General features: G+C 45.6%; 1 protein-coding gene across 2 annotated transcripts in view; it reads right to left on the minus strand.

Moving 5' to 3' along the window:
- The window catches only part of LOC142585772 (suppressor of lurcher protein 1-like), a 460,587-nt gene that overhangs the window by 216,550 nt on the left and 226,575 nt on the right, over positions 1–17,462 (minus strand). For both annotated transcript variants that reach the window (XM_075696765.1, XM_075696766.1), the window contains 6 exons: positions 14,224–14,308; positions 13,496–13,676; positions 11,366–11,583; positions 9,497–9,707; positions 8,203–8,432; positions 6,478–6,519 (listed from right to left, as the gene is read on the minus strand). In XM_075696765.1, the coding sequence (XP_075552880.1) occupies positions 6,478–6,519; positions 8,203–8,432; positions 9,497–9,707; positions 11,366–11,583; positions 13,496–13,676; positions 14,224–14,308 (967 nt within the window). The remainder of the gene's footprint in view (positions 1–6,477; positions 6,520–8,202; positions 8,433–9,496; positions 9,708–11,365; positions 11,584–13,495; positions 13,677–14,223; positions 14,309–17,462) is intronic.

The following is a 17,462-nucleotide window of genomic DNA, read 5'->3' on the forward strand; positions in this document are numbered from 1 at the left end:
ATGATCGCCATGATATACTGCCAGTGGATCTGTGGCGACGCTGGAACCGTATACTTGGCCAAAGTGAGTTCTGTACACGACCGATGACCCGTCGTGGCCACACTGATGTTTGTGCAACATTGAATACCAAGCGTTTCCAAGAGAAACGCCATGGACCACTTTCCGTCTGGCCAAGACACGCCTGTGTTGAAATCGCCCACAATTACCATGGTAGTGGAGTCGGCAGGGGTGATTCAAGCAGAGGTGCGTACGCTCGGTGTTTGCGGCACAGTATTTGTTCGTATGACGTGTCGTCCACCGTCACCGCGCATATTCCCGCTTCTGTTGACGGCGGTATTCTTCGTAGGCGCGCTGTTATTCCGCAGACCCCACAACACGTGGCCTAGCCATTGCACGGGCGGAATGTAACCAAAGTAAGGTTACGGGGTTTGCCTATAGAGCCCGCGACGTCAAGCCTCAATCCATATTTAACAGCGTTTATTCAGGTTTTACTGTTCTCATTACGATCATTTTTTTTTTCACAATACGTTTTGACACTTCTCGCGATTAATCGCAGCTGGGGCATACCCGGCGATACGCTTTTGCATTATGCTTAAGCTCGTTTAGCTCTGGGGTGGCGGCCATCTTTTTTGCCTACGCACACAAACCGCCAGAGCCTTGCGTATAGCAGCTTCGCTGTAGAAAGAAAGAATAAACAACCAAGAACGTTGTTAGTGTGTTCGGTTCTCGGGAGCGCCGGCCGGAGTTCACCGGCGGTGTTGTTAGACCTAACAGTAAGCCAGACAAGTAATTAACGCCCGCGACTACTTAAGCTGGAGCGTTTAATTGTCATTTCGGAAAAGCCAGTAGAGACAGACTTTGCGTACCATTCAGCAAAAGTAAATGTTTTGAGCCATTGCGGAGTCTACGGCACATATAGGGCGAAACTGTGGACACGAGCCGTGTTCCAACTTGCGCCACTCCGACCCTTTCGTCCTCTCTCATTTTGCTTCTTTTCTCTCGTGCCATCAAGAAAGGCATTCTGTCGATAAAGCTTGCACCAGTACTTTTCTTTCAGATTATCGTTTCTCCACCGCAGTCCCATCCCTCCACCGCATTTTCCTTTTGTTTTGCCCTCGCGTACGCTGTTGCACGTTATGTCCACAGAACACTTCGATCCCGAGGCACTCTGCGCGGACTTCCGGCAGCGCTCCGGAAGCAAGAAAGAAGAAATAGACAGAAAAGGCCCTAACAGCACCGGCAGCAGTGTCAACCCAAGGAGCAAGGCAGATGTGCCTTTCCTTTTTTTCCCTCGGCGGAACTCGCGCCATCGAACGCATTGAATATGCAGATTAAGTTGTCGCACCCTGTAGAACTCAAGGCTTGTCGCTCCTCCGTGTGCCGCCTCTCCGCCCCCGCGTGCCCGCCCCGACCACTCCGTGCTCTGCTCCGTCTTGCCAATAACTTTGCATACGCACACACATCGCTCGAGTGGCTCGCCTTGCTTGTTTGCGTTGGCCCCTTTGTTATTGTCCGCTGATCGCCGTTCGTCCCAAAGTATTGTGCGGCCGGCATCGAACGAGGACCTTGGGCCGCCGCGACAACGGGCTGTTGGCATACCAATGAGACGCGGCGTAGCGCGCCCAAGGAGCGCTCCTCGGGCAAGACTCGGCGTACCGGGGTATATATGTGTGGCCCCGTCGTCTCTACCAGTCTTTATGCGAGAACAGTGGGCACTTCCGCGCCTGTACACGTGCGTGCCCGTGTATGCGTTCGTACGTGGACCCCGACAGGCATAGACTAGTCGAGGCAGTTTGGCGTAAACACTGAAGAAAGGCAAATGAGATTGCAGGAGTGCGCGCGAAACACATTACCTGTGCCGCAGTGCCTAGCTAGCTTAATGGGGCTGACGCTGAGGTACCGTAGTGGCAGGAACATAAGTCATATATCTCTCTTTCTCTTTCTTTCGGCAACTCACAGCGTAAATGTCCTTTCCTCGTAGTACATTCGGAACCGTACTGCAGATGTAACGGGAATTCACTCATTCGTTCATAAATGCAGCGGGCTCTACCACCGAGTGAGGAAATCCAACGAAAACTGTAAGCACCAACATTTCGAGGGCTGGCTGTTTTCTCATGTCATAAATAAGAAGCGGTGAAGCGCGGTTCATCGGTGACAGGCCCAAGTTGCCGAGGGCCCGATAGCGTTGATGGTAAATAGGAGACGAACGGAGGCAATAGAAGACCTCTCGGGTCCGTGCGCACTTTGGGAGGTACGACGAAAAGACAACACAGAGAGAAATTTTAAAGCGAATTTACTGGCCGCGAACTTGCGATTTCGCCATGGCGGTGCTCCGAGGAGGCACATGACGTCACAACGCGCGCCTCGCAGCGGATATTTCTATCTCTCTCGCTCCCTATTCACTACTGCGCATGCGCCACTAGTAGTACCGAGCCACAGGTGTTCCGCCGCTGCGCAGCGCCGCGCCTCTCCGCCGCCGCCGTTTGGTATGACGCCACACCGCGTTCCTCGTCGAACCGCTCGCCTCCGCTAGCTTCACCAGCTGCGTCGAATTCCTGATAACATGTCGGAGGATTGAAAAGGAGAGCTCGCGTGCGCCGCAACCACAGTTGAGGCGGCAGTATGGACGGCGACAATTCGGATAAGCAGGAGGAGTCCTGGAATCGACATCGGTACGAGATGAAGAGGAAACGAATCGGCCAGGAAACAGACGAACAGCGCGCCGAACGACTGGCTAAACGCCGCTACATAACTAGACAACCAGACTAATCTAGACTTGCAATCAAGATTAACCAAGGCTAACCATGCTGTGCCTTAGCTTTCGCTACGTATACCCTGGCATAGCCGAGCTAAGCCAATGCCAATTTTTTTAATAGGTAATGGGGCTAGGCAACACAGTGGATCTATCGCATGGTGAGGAAGGTCGGGTACACCATCAAACTACGCGCGCCGACTGTCTGAAGCAAGACAGTCACTACGCTTTGCGGTGAAGGGGTAGCATGCAAACATGCTGAGCGTAGCGCAGAGGCGAAGTTCAATAATTCATATCTCGCTTAAACCAAAATTGCAAATGAAATGAAGATGGAAGTAGGACGACAATATACAGGCCTATATAACTCAGTTTGTGCCATATCTTTTACGAGGTGTAACTCATTGCCAATACTGTGGACGAAAATTGACCAAGATTTAAATTTTTACATGTTTGTCATGCTTCATTAAAAAAAAATTCCTATAGTGTATTGACGTGTAAATAAATTTGGTGTAAGTTAACACTCTGCAGGGAGAATCTACTAAAATAATTACAATTATCAAATCTTTAGTTGGTTTGCCAGGAAAAAATGCGAATTTCGCAAAATTTTGTGGAAATTCGGGGCTCCTAAAAGGCTCTGTCTGGCTGCAGTTGCCAATACGCAGTTTTACGTATTCAAGACAAATCTTCGAAGCTGTGAAGCGTTAGGCGCTAAACTAACTTTCATAAGAATTTTTTTTTTCAGAATGACGATCCTCGTAATTGAGCAAACTTTGAAAACACGTCCCGTGGCAGGAAGTTTCCTTGAAACGAAAATATCTTGAGATCACTGAGAAAAGTAGTAAATAGCCGTAATTTTTCAAATAAAGACCTGAGATACCCGATCGCCGTGCCTTGGACTCTTGGTGTGGGAAGAAATAAATAATTAGAATAAATAAAGAAATAATACATTAAGAAACAATTTCGAAGAAATAAACAAGGAACCAAGAGTGGATGAACCGACGGACATGCCAGAAAAACCGTGGTATGTTACTCTTTCGAACCATCACTCACTCACGTGCATCACTTATTTCGTTGGTATCTCCGCTCGTGGCACACGTGATAGATTAGGTGCGTTTTAGCTATAGTGGATTGGCATAAAACCTCACAGAGAAATTACAATCAGCACAGCGTAAAAGTATAGCTTCTGTTCATTGCTTAACTCTTATAAATGAATGGGAAAAAAAAGGCGCTGGCGTACACATTAGAGAAACAAATTCGCGCTGTATGTTGACCATAAATGTCACTTTAGTTTCATACAAGAGGTCATCAGCATCGTGCTAGAGACCCACCGCCATAGAGCTTCAGAGACCTGGACAAAATGAAACTCGCGACACGCAAGCGCCACATGTGAACGGCGCTCAAAACCAGAGCGATCGATCGCTCCTTCCCTCCTCCAGAGATGGCGCTGTGTCGCGCAACAAAACAGGGTGCCTAAGTGCCAGACAAAAACATCGCAATTTCGCTCGTCTGAAACGGGTAGCTTCGGTTCTAGTAACAAGGAAATTTGCGAACTCAGAACACTTTCCCGAAACAACGGCATCGTGTTGAATTGGGCCGGTTGTTGCATTATGAGACGTCATTGAAACAGCTTAAACACAGGGCGACGCCAAGAAGAGAGAAACAAACGTGTTCGCCTAATCATGTTAAGCCTTGTCTTTGGGCTGTTCACTCCACGTTCCACCAGACAATTTCGCTTCCTCAGCCCGGGAGCTACAAACAGTTCTGATGAACGCACCAGTAGAGCTTCTATCAGCTACGTAAGAAATGCGCGCAGTGATATATATACAGGGGGTCCCAGCTAATGTAAGTTAAACTGTTATCACAAAAAAGAAAGAAAAAAAACAACAACACGGTGCAAGTTACAGTTAGGAGACCTACCGTATTTGGTAGAAAGAGCTGTGACAAATGAGTGCAGTAGGTTTCATTTCAAAATAGTAGACCTATCTCTGTTTTGCCTATACTCTCCCAAATAGTGGAAAAGTTTCTGTTCGATTGTATGAGTTTCTTCTTGTAAAAATTTGCAGTCCTAACGTCAAGACAGTTTGGAGTTATTGCTGAGCGAAGTACTATTACATTGCTAGAAGAGTTAGCCGATGAATTATATAGTGATTTAGATAAGAACTTGTATACTTGTGCTTTGCTTTTGGATCTAGCAAAAGCGTGTGGAACTGTAAATCATGATATTTTATTGTAAAAGTTGTTTCGTTTGGGTTTCAGGGGACCTTTTTTTTTTATATGACAGGTCACAGGTACTCATGGGTAATAAAGAAATTGTTAGTGCTAGGAAATATATCACAGCTGGGGTTCCACAAAGATCCGTGTGAATTATTTACTTATTTATGAACGACTTTATCACGATAATAACAAAAGCTAAGGTGTACCAATATGCGGATGATACGGTCCTACTCACACGCCATATGCGTTATGAGGAAGCCATTAACGAATGCAGCTCACAAGGCCATACAACGGGTTGAAGAAAATTGTGTATACACCAATGCTAAGAAAAGCAAAATCATGTGCTTTCGAAGTCCATTAATAACTAAAAAATAAACTTGCCGATGTTTTTACATGATGAACATTGTATTTCGAGTAAATGCGCTGCTATAGAATATGTGGAGACATTCAAATACCTGGGCATAATGTTTCACAGCCGCATATCTTGGCAGCACTAGATGACATTTTTAAGTGGCAAACTATGGAGTGTTGCATATCTGTTTTTCAACATAAAGGGTTTAGTATCTCTGCCCGTCAAGAAAATGATAGTTCCCGCACTAGCATACAGTGTGCTGAGGTATGGCATAACAATCTCCGCCTTTTGTTTAGAGCGCTGGAAAAATCGGATTGATAAATTACTAAAAAATATATTTGCAAATCTTGCTTATGGTACTACACTACAATACAATAATATTTTTAATGAACTGGAATTTCGCACACTTGAGGATATATAAACCAGAACGGTTATTATACAGCATAATTGGAGCGACGATTTCAAAGAGGCATACGTTGCACCTCCATTGTAAAGAAAGAAAAAAAAAACGTTTTAAAGTACCCTATTCTGTTACTAAGTATGGAGAAGCGAGAATGAGTGTATACATTCGAGATATATTTAATGATTTGGCTGATGAATGTTTTTGCATCCTCAAAAAAAAAAAACCGTTGAAAAAATTAATGATGAACTGTTGAAATTTAGTTCTGATTACTTACTTTATATTCTTTTGTCTTTGCTTCCTATTCAATTGTCTGTTAATAGGTAATACCAACAACTATCCTTCTGAAAAATTGGTTGAAAATGTTTTATCATGTTAATATGTAACCACATCGTTCTACCGACTCTGCCAGGCCTATAGTCGCACAAGCCCTCGTGGACTTGGTCAGGCCCGTTTCCTTGTTTTGCTTTTGGATGTGTGTAGATCATCATCATCATCATCATCATCATCATCATCATCATCATCATTATTATTATTATTATTATTATTATTATTATTATTATTATTATTATTATTATTATTATTATTATTATTAAAGTTTCGGTCCTACCACTTAGCGAAATGTGTGCAGGCAGAAAATACGCCGTGCTCTTGTAGACAGTTGTTCGTCTTGAACTCCCAGCCTGCGCCTCCGTTCCCTGCTCGGAAGTGTCAGTGCGAGCTGGAAAGAAAAGTACAGGGGACGAAGTGTGTTCTGACCTTGTTTGTTGAAGGCGCCGCCATCCAGGGTCTTTTGAGGCTCTGAAAAGCACAATAGGCGGGCAGGGTAAGCGAAAATGGTTGCCGAAATTCCTCGTGAATAACAACCGAGAATCACCATTCGCAGGCTCCATAAAGAAAGCTGATGGAAACATTTCCGCGTGACTTGGCCTCAAACAACAGTTCTTGCATCGTAAAGAATTCGACTTCGAAGAACGCGTCGTAGACAAATGAATGCTGAAAACAGCAGGCGATGAGTTACACAGGTGGTTCTATGATGCGGCAGTAGAAATACACGTCGGTAAGACGATTATAGGCAAAGAGTACTCAAAGGGGATCCGACACTAAAAATATGGAGGACGCTTAAGCTTCGCGTTTAAGAGTGGAACGCGATAGCACTCAAAGATCCGTGATTGCTTTTCACGCTTCCCGGCAAGTGCAGCTTATGAACCCGTAATGTTTACCGGGATGCGCTGGCGGCAAACGCTACGCACGAACGCGAGCTTTCTGGTACAAATGCGGCCTCTTGCGTGGGCAGATCTCCTATTACTGTTTCCCACTTTTAATATTTCAGTCTGAGAAGATCTAACAAAAACGGTATGTGGTGTTGGTGTTTTTTTACATGACATTTGTTTGTGGGCTGTCATTCTCAAACTTCCGAGGAATACCTTTGTAAAGAATGAAAGACAAGGTATGAATGAGGTATGAGTATGAGTGGTTGGGTATGCGTGATTGTGCACGGCATGTGGTCACTGCTAAAAGGTTGACAAGGGTCGAGGAAAAAAAAATTATGGGGGTTAAGGTGCCAAAACCACTTTCTGATTATGAGGCACGCCGTAGTGGAGGACTCCTGAAATTTCGACCACCTGGGGTTCTTTAACGTGCACCTAAATCTAAGTACACGGCTGTTTTCGCCCCCATCAAAATACGGCCGCCGTGACCGCGATTCGATCCCGCGACCTCGTGCTCAGCAGCCCAACACCATAGCCACTGAGCAACCACGGCGGGTAAGGGTTGAGGAAGGGTTCGCACGCATAAGAGGAGGGGAGACAGGGCCCAATGTACTAGAAAGTATATCGCTAAGTATGGACGGCTGGGCTAGTTGGTTGTGGTTCACAACCAACTAGCCCAGCTGTGCATACTTAGGGTATGCATGCTCTGAAATGATTTGTTGACGGAAGGACGGTCGACGCTGGACGCCGACGCAGGATATTCTGCGACAAGCGGCCCTTAACGCTACCGCGTTAAAACGACGTGTTAACTCCGGCGATTTACCATACATTTGACTCAACGATGCGTAAAATCACTCAAATCGCATCTGCACAAGAAATACCGCCTTTCAGCTGACCATCTCGTGGATCGCTTCTAGCGGCCAGCTCGTTTTCCTCCAAGACATCAGTGGCTTTGACGAAGCGCTTGTGTAACTGCTACCAAAAACTGCGCAGTGCGCCAGGTTGCGCAACTTACAAAAGCTCGAAGCCGCGTAGCGTTTGAAAATGCACTGTCGGAAGAGCGATCGAAACAGGGATTGGGTAATATCAGCAGTCAAACAATAGTAACTGCTGCAGCCTCGAACAATCAAACAAGGAATGTGATCGCGGATATCCCTATGCCCGTGTCTTAACAAGGAGGCACATATCGTAAACGCGCTAGGTGCATTGTTATCGTCCAGGCGAGTCGCATCAAGCGCCCGCGGCGGTACGGCCCGCAGACGGCATAGCTCACCGATGGAGACGAGCTGGTCGAGCGTGCCATTGTAGGGAGTCTCGGAGAAGGTGTACTTGGCCATGAAGCCGCGCCCCGGGAAGTGGCTCTGCGCGCTGAAGGTCACGTACAAGTCGGGTCCCGTGGACATCATCTCGACCCAGACGTTGTGATTGCAGAGCTGTCCGATGACGGGAGCGCTGCCGTCCCGTCCGTCGTGCACCAGGATCACGTCCGGACTGTTGAAGCAGCTGCGCGGGTCGAAGCAGAAAGCCGCGTGTGAAAGGAGGACGAGCAGTTAGGCGCGGAACCTGGCGACCCGGTGGCACTTGCGCCTTTTATGGAGTACCATCGCGTGCTTGTCTGCACATTTGGGTATAGCATTAAAGACAACGCACGAGTGTTGGGCGTTAGCAAATTTCATTTTTCAGCAGCTCCGTAAGCGTGCGGCTTTACAGCAGACGAAATCGAAGAGGTGGCGCTGACTGCTTACAACTCGCCTGGAAGTCGCTTCAATACTGTTCCTCCACCGCCCCCAGGTAGTCAGCTCCCCAAGTTGTGAGCCTCACATTCGCGTGTTCTCTTCAAAAGAAAGCAGCGTTGTATGTACCCCAGAACGACTTATTCTTGGGCTTGTTGGTCTCTATGCTTGCTAAACATGGTGTTCCTAGCGCGAAGTACGGAACATGAAGAAAGGGAGACAGGTAAGAGACACAGGAGCGCCATGGATGAACCCACTGTCCCCAGAAGCACACATAGCGGCTTAATATATAATGTGCTACGTAAGTTCAGGCCGTGATAAAGGTGCGTCGGCTCTACAGTCAGGCAGGAGACGTACAAAATAAAGAGATGAAAGTACTCTAATCAACGGCGGTTCAGAAATGGGGGAGTAAATATAGCAGATATTGACGATAATGATTGTCAAACACAAGGGGTGGGCTTTCAATAGAGGTGAATGATGTTGCTCATGCTTTACGGATTCCTAGTTGATAATTAAGAACAAGAAAGTGACAAGCGTCTCAAAAGATAAATGCATGACCTTTCTCGTTTACAGTTGAGGAACAACAAGCCGTAATAAGTTCCGACGCGTCAGCACCTTCCTTTTCCCCATGTTTCCCAAGCGGCCAATGAACGCATTTCGTTAGTTTCTGCATCGCTCCCTCTTTTTAGTGTACCGATATATATAACTGCCCTATATATACAGCATGCTGTACGGTGAGTTTCTCGGAGCTTTGATAATATTTCGTCTTTCTTCTACATTGCTGCCAGAGCAAATGGAGGGAGAGCACTTGCACGACGCAGGTGGGAAACACACCTGAAGTCTCCACGCTGCAGGCGCACTTGCTCGAAGAGCACCTTGACACGTTCGTTCTCTCGCCCCAGGAAGCTGTAGGCGCACTTGATGTCCCGCGGGTACGAGCTCGGGTACTGAGGCGAGAAGAAGCGACCCGAACTGCGGTTGCCGCTCTCCATGAGGAAACTGCAGCGGCTGTCGGCAACGGCCTGGCCATCGGTCTCGAACTGGCCTGCGGGGGAAGAACGGCCAATCAGAATTGCACTGTAAGCAGAGGTACTCCAATAGGACTTACACTGATACGTTAGAGTACAATCGCTGCGCATTCTAGTTTATCTGTATTGTGCCTTATTTGAGACGTGCCTAAAATTTTGAGATCAATGAAATTCGGCCTCTACTTTAAGGTATTCGCGCAAATTGTAGTCATTTGGATTATCTGAACTGTAATCTGGTGCACTTCTTGCGTGTTCACGTGCGTTTATTTTGTATACTTCTTGGGTGTAACTTTATGTGTACTTACGCATCATATGGTGACACTGCGCGCGAAATACGGGCACCAAACTGTCGAAATTCTACTCTAACAGCTTCTAATTCCTATTCTAGTGCCCGTTTCTCTCTTGCCATATTTGGGTCCTTAATAAACCTTGTATTCTTTACGAACATTCAAATTTCTGCATTGAAACAATATCAGATAAATGACTATAAATGTAAATGTGAACGAGAAAGCTGTTAGTATGTCTTAATTTCCACTCAAACTAAGTGGTTCGTGAATCCTGGCATGCAACGTGGATGGACAGCAAATTGCATGTTGAGACGTCGTTGTTCACGGTGTGCATGGAAAGGTAAATAACGGTGACCCGGTCTTACCTCAAGAATATTGGCGGTGACGAATGCACACCTGACTGATGGGAACAACAGCGCCGATTCTACGCAAACTAATTCTTTCTAGTTTCGTCCTTATGATAGCCGCTATCAAATTAGCACATCTTACTATGTCAGACACAAATGATCCTTGTATGGTTACAGTTGTCTTTGACAGTGCCCATTGAAGCGACCAGGTTGAGTAGTTTTTGAGAAGTTGCTACTACGGGCGTTTCTTGTAGACTTGCTGGAAAGACTTTGGTCTACCTGATCTTTGGCTTCATTGTCTGCTCTTATGCTGTGGGCAAAGCCTTGCCTTGGTTTGACCATCCACTGCCTTTGTTGCTGCGTGTGTTTTTTTTCCGCGAACCCATCTATCGCGTGAATATATCGTTACGCACTAGCAGGATTAGTCCCTAGAGGTCTTGAATTGGCTGCAAGCGTGACTTTAGCCTCTCTATCTCTATTTCTCCCTTTAAATAAATTTGAGTCCATTATTTTACAGTCTATTGCTTCCAGAAACACAATAGAAGACCCAAACTAAGGTGGCTTGCTAAGGCCTCATGACGATTGCAATGTTCCCATTTTATAAGCGTAGAACAGCGCGTACGCAGAGAGCTTGGTGGGAAGATTAAAAAACAATACGAGTAATGAAAAACATTTGTAGTCTGGCACTCAGTTGGCTATGCAGTGGTCTAAAACGCCGATAACAGACACGACCAGAGATATATGTCTTGCAGCAAGTATACAGGCATGACTTAAAGAAAATTTTGAGTCACAACAGGAACACGGAGAGGGAAAGAGCTGTAACATCTTTTTCTGTTTTGAGCTACTTTGGATAAATAGGTATCGGTACATAATTGAAATTTCAACGCTTCCAAATAATAGGAACAAACATTTATTATTGCTCCACCACAACGCAAGAACTGAAGACCAATCCGATTATAGCGTGCACTATGGCTTTCTATGGATTCAGCTGCCATTCGTCTCCGGTACCGCGAATTGAAACGGCGTGTGTCGGTCACTCACGTTTGCTGAGAAATCTGTACGTTCCGCGGAAGCCAGAGTTGTTACCCTGGCGCCAGTCGGAGTGGAACTCGAAGATGAGCGCGTGCCCCGAGGAGTAGTGGGTCTGCTCGATGTCGTTGATCTTGCCGCACAGGATTGAGTTGTACGGGCTCCGATTGTTCACCGCCTCTTCTTTGTCCAGGTGCAGAAACAGCTTCACGTAGTCACCGTACACACACCTGGATGCGTGAAACGTTGCCGGCAGAAAGCCAATGACACATCGCAACATTGTACGGCAAAATAAACTGTTCACGTGGCTGGCATCAACATTGTAAAGACAGGCCACAAATTTTGCTCAACGCATAAGAGAAAGGGTGAGAGATGCTGGGAATGTTGGCGTAGCCTATCGCTTATAGCATACTGCTCCAGGTGTTGATTGATAGCTATGGTATACCCAGTGAGCGCACAACCACTCAAACAGCATATGCACCAACAGACAGGCGCATATACAACGAATATATTGATCGTTGATCCACCCAGCCGCTGCTTGGGGCGTGCGGAAACGAGGTGTAAAACAAAAGAAACAAAAACAAGTGCAGGAGATCCAACGATTTGGAATCTATATACTGTGAAGCTTTGCGTGAACGCATGAAGAGTTGAAAAACATGTACCAACACACACATACACACATTCACACAAACACACGCGCAGGCACGCACATACGCACGCACAAGCGCGGCCGCACACAAATTATAACGCGCCTTTGGATGAGCGGAGTTGCTGACTGCTAGCAAGTAGGACGGACTCCTTGAACGCATCATAGTTTCAGAGGCAGCATGGGCATACGTACGCAGCGCAATTTGAATCCATTCTATCCGCAAAAAAGTGTTTATTTCCTCATTACCGTGCAGCTGCGGATGCGCGAAGCCGAGCTTTCTGGTTCTTGATTTGCTTCCCCCGCACGGCCGGCGCCACTGCTATCACGGTGATGATGATGATGATTTATTGTCATCTCCTTTGAAACGGGGCGATGACAAATAGTCGCACACCCTGCTTGAGTTAATCAGGTATACTCTACATGTCTTTCATTCGAGCATTTTCGTAAACATTTCCATAATATTTTTTCTCATCCGGATGCGCGAAAGCTTGCGCCATCTGGTGGTGCTGCAAGGAACCCAGTGACGCGGCGGCGGGCATGCTTCTCTGTGGTTGGGTTCGCCTATTTGGCAAGGGAACAGCCAGGCCACAGTTACGGTAAGGAAACCCAGCGTGGTTTGCAAAGAAAAGCGTCACTTTTAGATCTGAAATCTTCCGCAACGTGTTATGCGATGAGAGAGGCCAAAAAGAAAAAAAAACCGGCGTGATGGTGGAATCTCCAACGGCAGTGGCGCCGTATTTTTATTGCAATTATTATTTCATCTGATATATGCAACCGCAGAACTAGAAGGGCCTTCGATAAAACTCAGACTATCAGAACAGTCTTGAAGAATGGCTCAGGTAAACTTATTTCTTTCTTTAAGCATGCATTGTGTTTAATTGAAACATCAAATCAGGGAAACGGGTTTCATAGAAGCTGAAGCCTACATTTTAAATTATGAATATTGTTATCATTCTAGTGGATCTTCCACTGTATTTGGCGGATGTTTCGTGTGTTTTAGAGGGAAAATGCGTTTGCGATGGACATTGTAGTTCTAAGAAATTTTTTCACGAGCATTTCCTGAGCTAACACTTACAACAGTCAAGAGAATAGAAGGCAGGATAAGGTGGATTTGAACCTCATTTCAATACATTGTTACACCGCGCCAGATTGACAACAATGACTGTCAAAGCCAATTTTCACGCCACGAATGCTGTGATTGAATAAGTATTAACGCTGTTTTTTTTTTACACATTCTTGTACCGTAAGACGGGACATTTTCGAAGGGTATTGAACACGCACCATACCGCCGACGTAAGCGTCTGATATTCTTTTTTCCCTAAATGATGCTTTGGGACCTTAGAGTTGCTTGTTTAGCATACTTGAGATTCTTGGGGATTTGCTCAAGTACTTTTAAAAGAATCTTAAGCTGATCTGAGTTATATATGAATGAGCGGTAACACTTATCACCCGTAGAGGGTAAACATTCTAAACGAAAGACAGAAATCACTCACTCGAGGTTGCTTCGTTGCACGTCGAACTCTTCGAATGATATGCGCACGATCTGGTCGGGATTTCCAATGAAACGAAACAAAACACACTCGATGTTCTCCTCGTACGGCACCGGGTAGTTTGGAGAGGTGAACACACCGTACTCCTTTCCATACATGTCGTCGAACGTCACGCATCGGCAATCTGCAAACATAATATAGAACCGCTTTTGCCCTTTTCACGGGTTAAGATATATCGAGGAAGAGGTTCTCTCACTCACAACGACCAATAGGGCGCATTTGCGCGCTGAAATAGTATTTCTAGAGGGGTGCCTTCCGAGTTACAAAGGATTAATGACGTTCACTTTGACCATTGTTTTACTGTAAGTAAAAATGGTAACAATACCTGGATAGCTGGCGCGAAGGATACAGTATTCGTACACACATTGTATTCTTTGCACCATCTATACCGTCGTAGTTAAGCGCTAAGTCACACAGCAACACTCCTTCCTCGGGTAAGGATGGTTGAACGGATTTACAGGGAAATACCATTTACTTTGGTTATAATCTACTTGATGCTCTTTCCCATTTTATCCCAGAAGAGTTCTGGTCTACAAGGTTAAGTGGGGGCGCTAAAAAGTTTTAAGGTAACAACATGCGTGCTTCACCCCAGTTACTATCGCAAAGCACGCCAGAGAACGTTGTGAAGCGTTCAGTCCCTTTCTGAGACAACAAAAAGCGACTCCACTCACGAGCACTGAGTCCTGTAACTGGTACAACTTGCACCGCTTGGTACCATAGCAGCAGTAGCAGCTGAAGCAGCTCTCCCCACAGCACCTGCAAATAAACGTATTTGTTGGCATTTAGATCCGGTTCCATCAGACCAAGCACACGTTTGACTTCGGTTTGCGCTAAGTGCCAGTACTCTTCGGGGAGCTCATGTAACATGCCAATGGTGGATTAGGTCTTAAACAACGCACAACAGAGATTAATGTCCTGCAGCTTTAACTGAATATATTTATAGGTAGAATTAAAAATATAACAGCCGAAGAACCACGCGAATTCAATGTTTCCAGGCGATTTAGTAAATGTCAATAATGCATGGTTAACCTCTTGAACGCCATCCCATATGACGCACTTGTTAGTAGCTTCTATGGTCATGATATTTCATTTCATACATAGACCGGTTCCCTTGGCCTGAGGACCGTAATTAGAGCTCAATATATATATATATATATATATACATATATATATATATATATATATATATATAAAGGAGGCCGCAAAAGCACGCAAAATCGCCACACGAGCGGCCGCTCGAGGCACTGTGTGTATTCGCAGGCTCTTTTCACGCTCGGAAAAACACTTTTACGTCGCACGTATTGAGCAACAGAAAGCTGTATCGGGAGTTTTTCATGTTGCTCCACAATTTTCTCATTGACCTTTTTTATCAATTTATATTATTTGAGAAGTTCATTAATTAATTACGACTAATTTTGTAATTAGACAGACAGACGAAGAAGTTTAATGAGGTCCTGAGAAGCGCTGCACTTAGAACAGCACCGCTGGCAGCTCCCACGTGGGGACAGGGAGGCCTAGCCTCATCGCCGCATAGCGGGCTCGCTGTAATTAGGTAGAATGAAAAAAAAAAATCTGAGTATCTCTAAGCGACTGCAAGGAACATTACCTTGGTTTTGTTGAGCTACGTGGCTTTCGCATATCTTAAAACTCTGGATAAAGTTAGCTAGTATACCCTTCATATATCCCCTGTAAATATTTTCCCCCGTAATGATATATATCGTTGCGCTGCGTAGCGCTCCGTTTGGTTTGGTTCGGTTCCCTTCTCCTCTGCTCTGTTACGTTGTGTTGTGCTGTGGTCTGGTCTGTTGCTTTCTTCTTCTTAGCCTAACGAGCAGTCATGCCGAACGATGTCTTTTATACATTATTGGCGAACAGTCTCTGGTAACTCGAAAAGCCAATTCCTTGTTCAAATGGCACGGGCACGTGTTCAGACTGGTTTTTAAGCTGTTTAGACTGGTATGCGCGCGCGGACAAATTGACCATCTCTCAAGTTGGATAAGGTAAAAAGCTCGTTTCGCAAACACATAGTATATGCAACGACATCGCATTTAGCTTTGTTGATTTTGCATATTGAATAAGAGCGCAAGGCTGTCACAAGAGGTAGTATCCGTTCCTTTAACAAAATTGTTGGCAAGAAGAGGATGCTTGAAGCATTCGTTTATTTTGGCCTTTGCACTAGGCTTCTGCCTTTTATTTCCTTAAGTTATCACTCCTGGTTTAGTTTTCAAATTGAGAAGAATGGCGATAACTAACTTGTTTATAGGGTCAAAGGAAGTTAAAACAAACCTACCTTACTCGTGAACAAATGACTTAACCAAACGCTCACTTTTTACATATTTTACTAGCCTTAGTGGGAACAATTAATGTTCAGTTTACCTTATATTCAATAAATAGCAACTACTTCAGCACTTAAATGAAAACAAGCACAATTTTACTGTTGTTGCGCCATAAAAAAAAAAAAAGGCGCATATTTAAAGTTGGCTTTTTTGCACACAAAGTGATGTTGCGGAAGAGCACGCTTTACAGGTAAACAATTCAAGCGTTACTTTACCTTTTGCGAAGGCGAAGTGAGCAAACCGGCATTTGTGCCGAAATTTGGACACTTTTTTTTCAGTGTTCCGCGCAAATAAGCGTACTTAATTGTGAATAAATAGCACTTTCTCTCGGCAGCCCCGAACACCGCTTCTATTCTCCATCGTTTTGTGCCGGGTGACTCAAACAGCACCGTCCACAGAAGAGCAGCGAGTTGAGCGGTCAAGAACTTGCGCAAACAAAAAAAAAAAAAAAAGAGTTACGGCGCAATCAGGAATGTCGCGCCTCTTCAATTAAATTTGCTTCGCGCCGGGCAAACACGGAGGCGACGGGGGCCGCTTCCTATTGAAAGAGCCAAACACCGCGAGCCACACTGAAAGAGCGCTGATGGAGAAGAGCACACAATACGGTAGAGAGGGAGAGGGGGGGAGTGCGCATGCGTGTGTGGGAAAGAGGGTACATGTGTGTGTGAGAGAGAAAGAGAGATGGAGATAGAGAGAGAGGCAAGAAGAAGAGGGAAAGGAAAGAAATGGAGAAGGACCACGCCGATCGACCCTGCAGCAAGACAGTATCCTTCTTCGCGAAAAGTCGACAGAGGGCGCTCTCCTGAAAAACTCCATCTGCTGCCACGAGATGGCGCCGTGCCGCCGAGAAAAGCGCAAGCTTGATTTATATAGAAGTTCTTAGGCAGCCCCACAGACGGCAGCACCATGCACGGTCCCATTCCGTGAGATGCAGTGGACTCTATGATTCAGCAAGGATAAAGAAGCTCGAGCCTCTTACTGCTCACATGAACTCCAAAAATCGCCTTACTGAAAAAATAGCCTCGATCCTGGAATCCAAATCACTCTCAAGCGCCAGCAAAAAGTTGCAAGTGTCGTTGTCAAGTTTCGGAGTACGGCTACGTTATTGCGCTTGTTTCTGCACATGTAGAATACATTTTGTCTATTCATGAAATTGTTATGTTCTCAATTCGTTTCTTCCGCTAGCTTTTGGTAGCCAACGAGATCCATTTAGCTGTTAAACTACCCGAATTCTTTAACTAAATTTCCGCTCTCGTTGGGCCGCAAGATGAAGGAAATTGTTCGATGTATTTCGAGAACGATTGAACTGCGTGAAAGCATTCGACTGCGTTGCGCTGTCCATGCACGTGCACACATTAGGCGCCGTCTTTCTCTCTACTTCCCTTTCTCATATTTCTAATCTCCTGTTACTCTCCTCCCACCAAAGGTCGTCAACCAAGCGCTAGTTTAGGTAATATCACTTGCTTCTTTTCTTCTTTCCTTTTTTTCTGATATCTGTCTTTCTCCACCGAACGTCTCTGCATTAATGCTGGCTACTGTCGTTTCTAAGCGTCTTATTATTCAAGGCGTGCAGC

This window comes from Dermacentor variabilis, chromosome 6 (genome assembly GCF_050947875.1).
Source record: "Dermacentor variabilis isolate Ectoservices chromosome 6, ASM5094787v1, whole genome shotgun sequence".
NCBI classification, from domain to species: Eukaryota; Metazoa; Arthropoda; class Arachnida; order Ixodida; family Ixodidae; genus Dermacentor; species Dermacentor variabilis.